This window comes from Cryptomeria japonica, chromosome 5, assembly GCF_030272615.1.
Source record: "Cryptomeria japonica chromosome 5, Sugi_1.0, whole genome shotgun sequence".
Taxonomy (NCBI): domain Eukaryota; kingdom Viridiplantae; phylum Streptophyta; class Pinopsida; order Cupressales; family Cupressaceae; genus Cryptomeria; species Cryptomeria japonica.
The window spans coordinates 107,159,391-107,165,890 of NC_081409.1; the positions used below are offsets into that span (position 1 = coordinate 107,159,391).

The 6,500-nt window shown below is 37.4% G+C and overlaps 1 protein-coding gene across 1 annotated transcript; it reads right to left on the minus strand.

Moving 5' to 3' along the window:
* Positions 1-1,751: 1,751 nt before the first annotated feature.
* On the minus strand, positions 1,752-5,672 carry LOC131067262 (bZIP transcription factor 29). Its single transcript, XM_058002218.2, has 4 exons — positions 3,404-5,672; positions 2,959-3,091; positions 2,773-2,857; positions 1,752-2,391 (listed from the first exon to the last, which is right to left on the minus strand). Exons 1-4 carry the CDS (start codon positions 4,741-4,743, stop codon positions 1,976-1,978), a joined length of 1,974 nt encoding a protein of 657 aa, XP_057858201.2. The 5' UTR covers positions 4,744-5,672; the 3' UTR covers positions 1,752-1,975.
* Positions 5,673-6,500: the final 828 nt, after the last annotated feature.

Here is a 6,500-nt window from a genome sequence, read left to right on the forward strand (position 1 = left end):
AGTACACATCTGATTCAACCAATCTGTCGATGTTATGGTCAAAGAGTCCATGTATATATATGTCATGTTGGAATCTTCATCGCAAATACAACAACCATGACGAGTTTAAATGCTCTCCCTTGTAAACGTGTTCACAAATCTTATATAAGAGGTGAATTGTTGTTAGAATATTCCCAGATAACAATAAATTTTCATTTATTTTAAATAGTCATGTTCATTAAAGATCAATTTTCACACTCAACCGGAAAACATGGTACAACGATGGGCTTTGCCTCCCACAAAGAAATAACAGATGTAAAACAAGATGGTGGACGTTTTATATGTTTGCTTACCTATTCAGGTATCATAACACAAACCTAAATATTACAGGAAACAAGGAATGAATACACATCAACAGTATTCTCAATAGGAAAACATTCGAAATATTTAAATTCAGATGTGAGTCAAGTAATAAATTGATCAATTAACAACTTTTATAAAAAAAATTATACCCTTACGTTGCAACATCCACTGATTTGATAGACATGCTTATAGCAAACACCATTGCGATATCTTTGTCTTGAGTAGCTCTTGGGGAGCTTGAAAATCACCTCAAGCTGTTTGCAATGGATCAATATATCTAAGGAGCTACTGCTACATATGATTAGCTTGCAAATATCAAAATCATATTTCCCCAGCGCTACTTTACTGCTCACATCTTAATATAGATATTATTTTTCCATTCAGAGCAATAGCAGCTTACGCTATACAATTTTAAAAAGCACAGTTTCAAATGGGCATTTTATTTCTTTTTTTTTCTTTTTCACATTATGAGGCTTCAACTCAGTCATAAGGTGTAATAGTTTTCTTCTAGTTTTGAAAATAATCTGAATTGTTCCAGGTTCACTACCATCAAATCAGGGAGATTGCAGAGCTGTATCTAATTTTTACTTGGAGGGGAATATCAAGCAGAAAAATCAGCCAGTGGCAAAAGATGTCATGCCCTGAAGCATACAAAGGAGCCAAGAAAATGATACATTAACTACCTACACAATGTTGGAATTTTAAGTGAGCAGCATGAAGGCAACTGCACCTAAACACATTTAACTTCATCAAAGTATTATGACTCTGTTCTTAATCATTTGGGTCTTCAGTAACGACCAAGCTATAAGATAATAATAAATGTTCCAACCTCTCAGACATGTCCAACCATTTCATAGAAGTTTGTCGGTAAAGAATTCCAAGACAGTCCTACAACCATCTTTCCATATTTAGATGTAAGTTTTGTCATCAAAGTTGTACCTTATTTGCTACAAGGTATTTGCCATCAGTGATCTAGTTATACTAGTGTATTGCATATAAATTTTATCTGCAGGTCAATATTGAACGCTGCAATACATTATCTGTGTTGACTGTCAGCAAAGTCTCAAAACATTTCACATATCCCTACAAGCAAAAGGATTCGTCTGGAGTGTAGTGTATTGAGCCAGCCAACTTTATTCTGCAATTGCTTTGACAGACCTTCCTAGTCAACAGATCTCTTGTACTCCCATGTATGCACAAAAAATTAAAAAACAAATAAAGTACACGATGCTGCTCAGTTTTGTCAAATAACCATATCTGCTATTTCACAACATATTGAATGGAATTCATGATTTGGTTTTTCTGTTGTAAAAAGTATATCTTTGCAACTTTGCATGTTAATATACAAAACGCACCATCCAATGCTAGACTTGGTATAACTAAAATTATGGCTTATGACACAAATCAACTTAAAAATAAGAAATATATAAGACAAAATCAAGTTAAGGAGACCAATTTCCCTGGCAATCAGCCATCACTAGTTCCGTTCAATGTGTAGTAAAAAATTTATGTATGCACAATCCTTCCATTGATTTGCCACATCCCTTCAAATGAAAAATGTGGCAAAGAAGGAAACTGATAATTTAATAATATAAATATGTCCAATACTTCAAAGTTACCACAACTCTCTTGACTAACAATTCATATTTGATGAATCTAGGTCACTAGAGGAACCTGCAAGACCAGGATAAGTGGTAAATGTGTCTTGGAGGGCTTCATTCTGGTTACTTTGCTTCCCTGGAGACTGTTGTGGTGTTTTGACCTGTTGTTGCTGCTGCTGCTGCTGTTGTTGCTGTTGCTGTTGCTGCTGCTGCTGCTGCTGTTGCTGTTGCTGTTGCTGTTGCTGTTGCTGTTGCTGTTGCTGTTGTTGCTGTTGCTGTTGCTGTTGCTGCAATTGATATAGAGAAAGATGTGGCCCCTGCTGCTGGAGCTGAAAAAATGGTGAATTCATTGACATTTGCTGATTTAGACTGGTAGAATGACCATTACCTAGCTGTCCAGTAGCTAACTTCAGCCGTTGAACCTCTTCCCCAAGTGCATCGTTCAATGCTAATCACAGAAAATGTCACTGAACATTAGAAACAAAAATAAACTCCCATCTTATTCATGTATAGATCACTAACGAAACCAGAGAAAAGGGGCCCTCTCAAAAATATTAGCAAACAGATATAACTAGAAAACTCTTGTAACTGAAGTTCTACCAGGGTTCTCTTTATTTTTGTACGTTTTCTTATGATTGCCCACATTGTGGTAAGAGATGGCATGCAAGCAAAGGACAATAAGAAACTCAGCTAGGTGATTAACTTATGACTAGAGTCTGCTACCAAATTCAAATTCAATGACTCATCCTTTCATATTCCCCTGGCATGCCATATTTTCATCTACTAATACTAAAACTAATATAAAAAATACACAGAAATTGTTCATTACCATCTCGAAGTTGTGCTTGCTGCTCCATTGCCTGTAGGCGAAACTTGAGTTCATTGTTTTGACTAGTAAGCCCTACTGAATCTCTCTGCATAGATAGATAGTAATCCCAATCATTTGTTGGAACCTACTAGGTTCGTAAGACATATTCTGAGAGTGAAGCTTTTCTGACCAGTACAAGAAACTCACCTGCAAGAGGGTTAGCTGAGCAGACAATGTGGTTGCCTCAGTTTGCAAGGTCTGCACTTTACGTTCTAGCTCTGAAATGTACCGCATCTTTCTTTCCTTGGAGCGTGCAGCAGACTGACGATTTGCCAATATCCTGGAACGTGCATACAACAATCAATGCAAAAGAAAAAAATATGCTTCACTCAACACATGTATCTCTGCCGGTCAGCACAAATTAAATATAGATGTTGATTACTTTGCAGGTTATCACATTTCGCCATTTCGTTATGAGCTTGGATTACACTACCTATACCAATCCCAATAATGTCAAAGCAACCAAATTATTAATGCCCAAGTTACAAATGAAACTCTAAAGCCTAAAATTACCCATTCAGCTAAATTTTCAAGAAATTCATTATTTATTTGGTTTGTTATCAGAAATTCTTAATTAGTCATGGAACCATACCTTTTAGCACGCTTAGGGTCTGCCATTGCAATCTCTGCTAGTTTCTCATTCGCCATGATCTTCTTAATCTCAGCTCCGCTGAATTCCCCATTTCCAAAATCAAGATTGAAATTCATACTTCCATCCATTGAATTACTGTGGGAATGTCTGGCATTCTGGCCTTGGGGAGAGGGTCCCTGTTTTATGTCTTCTCCAAAGCTAGGCATCTTGCTCATAACACTATCCATAGAAACACTCCTAGAATGACGTGACCTGTTAAGATACTGAATGTTGTCGCCTTGCCCTGCACTTCTTTTATTTCCATCTTTCTTCTCATATCCAATGGTGACATTATTTCTGTTCATGCTGTCAATCTCATTGACCTCACTCTCAGATTCATCTCCACTGCTAATCTGGTCCCCGGTCTTCAAGCTCTTCTCTTTAACACTACTTCCACCACTATCTTCCTGAACATCATCTGAGTTATCCGGCACCTGTTTATCTGGAGCTCTTGACCTACTCAAGTTATTCACTTTCTCAACATCAAGGTATGAGGAATATATATCATTTCCACCTTCTGTTTCTTTTTCACCCATGCCTTCCATGTTTTGGTTCCTATTTCTGTTCCAATCAATCTTGGCTTGTGCCATTTGGATCCTACTTTTGTCCCGATCCACTTCAGCATTTCCTTTCAAACTGGCTCTTTCGAATGAATTCACAAATCCCTGCTGAAGATCCCCAGATGGAGACTGGGATCCACTAGAAAATGCAAAGGGAATATCACTGCAGACACGCCTATGTCCCTTTCGTGGGGGGAGGCTGTCACTCATTTGATTTGGAGTTCTTCGGGTAAATGGTGACAGAGGTGGAGGATTAAGAGAGGAATTTGATGGAATTGGTGTGCTGCCTTCTTGTTCTTCCATGGAAGTATCACCCGACAAGGGGTCTGATAAAGTTGGAGTGGAAGATTCTCTATATGGAGAGGGACTTAATGGAGGCAGGGAATCCAAAGAAAAAAATGCAGGTTGAGATAATGATCTGGAATGTGAAGGAGCAGGATTAGGACTGAAATGTTGCTGGTTCTGAGAATTCTGTTGTGTCAATGACCATGATGGAATTTGCATGAAATTTGGCTGCACATAAGGTGATGTCGGTGGAAAATGTGGATGGGAGGGAGGGATTCCTTGCCGTTTGCTTCCAGGGGTTAAACTCTGTGAACTTGTGTGAAAAGGAGCCCGAATGTGATTGTTATTCGGTCCTGAAATTTCAGATTTATCCCTAGGAATGGAAGAGGATGAAGTCCCAGAAGACGACTGAAGCCTCTGGATATGATCATTACAACTATCATCCATTGCCTCCATTTACTAGACCAAAGTTCTAAGCTTTCCACAATTATTTTGCCAATTTCACAGCAAATAAATAAATAATTAAATGAAAACACTGTGCTTGCAATCAGAATACCAACTTATCAGGCCATTGCATTCTCTAAATAACTATTAAAAAAAAAGCTTGGCACCTGGATTTCAACAGCTTATTTTCACTGATTCGTTAAAACGCCTGTTTGGTAACTCAATTCATCAAATGCACTTCAAAATGCCATTTACAGACCCCTTTTAAGTACCCAGGTGTTACATCTTATATTCACACACTCAGAAACCCCAATAATCCCTGAAATAGCTTTTCATCATTCCAACTTCAAATGCCCCTACAATCACCACGATATCTTCATGCAACACCAATAAACACTCAAACCCTAACTTAGAACCTTTATTTTTGACAATGGTACCTCAAAATCCCTCAGACTTCCCTTCATATATTACTCAAATGCTTTAATAACCCCCTAAAACCCTTGCTTTTTAACAATGGTACTTCAAAATTCCTCACAAACCCCAATTAGCCCTTTTCTAGTTCAGAAAAACGCCACAGAACTCCACAATCCTAGCACAAACACTGAAGAAATCAGACATACCTGTTTTCATCAAGATTGCACTGTTTCAGCTGCAAAAGACATCAGTGTTAACCTTCCAGAAAATCTTGACCAAAAGGAGCCAAAACGGGGCTCAATTTTCTCGTTAGAATCTCACGAACTCAATCAACGGGCAAAAATTATTAAAAACCCTCCCTTTCCAAAAATCTGACGCAACTTTAAGTCGATCTGGATGAGAAAAAATCAACACTCCTGGCTCGACTAAACAAGCAAACAAAAAGCATTCATTCATTTCATGGGCGTGCATTTCGTGTAAATTTGATGTGCATTCCGAACACATTTCATTTCGTTTGCATTTCGACCGTCTCGCACAAGAAACCGCTCCACCCGGGATTTCATTTCAACATATTGCGTGTGAATCCGATCTAATTTCATTTCATTTCGTTTGAATTTCATTCCGACATAATTTCATGCCGGCGCATTTCGTCGTCCTTTGGATTGTGATTTATGTTGTGACGTGTTATCCTAAAACGATGCCAACGCGGGAGAAAATCACCCACTTGAATGTCGACACGTGGACAATTAAAAGTAATGGTACTATTTCTTGGTCTTCACTATAGTGGAAGCAAGTGGATTTTAAAATTTCTCTCTTTGACTTTATGAGCCCTAACAAGGTCAAAAAGAAACTTTGCAGTCCAACCACCCCAAGCTTGATTTTGTGATAGATATGGAAGGATATAGGGTTGGTATTTATTAGTTAAACTAATCTGAAATTACCATGATAAATTTGGTAATTTAATAATATTATTTTACGGATGAAAAATGATTAGATGGTAGTGGCATATTTTTGCGTAAAAGTTAATAAAATAATTAAATATGGTTTTATCTATTCGAAGAGTCTAGACTCATTTTTTTTAGTTGCAAAAATGATCTTAGTTAGTTTCAAATTCATGTTGTAGAATTGATTCCAAATCTTTTTAAAATAGATTTAATTTTAGGCTTATGTAGACCCCTTCCTAGTAGCATTTATATGCCGATTTGAACGTGAAACATTCAAATTTGGGCTCTAGGTTGTTGCTGAAAGTGGCAAAACCCTTATTTTGTTTTATGATATATTAACTCTTGTTCAACTACTTGCTTCATTACTTGAAGAGCATCGTAGCACAACATTGCATCATCAACTTGGATCAA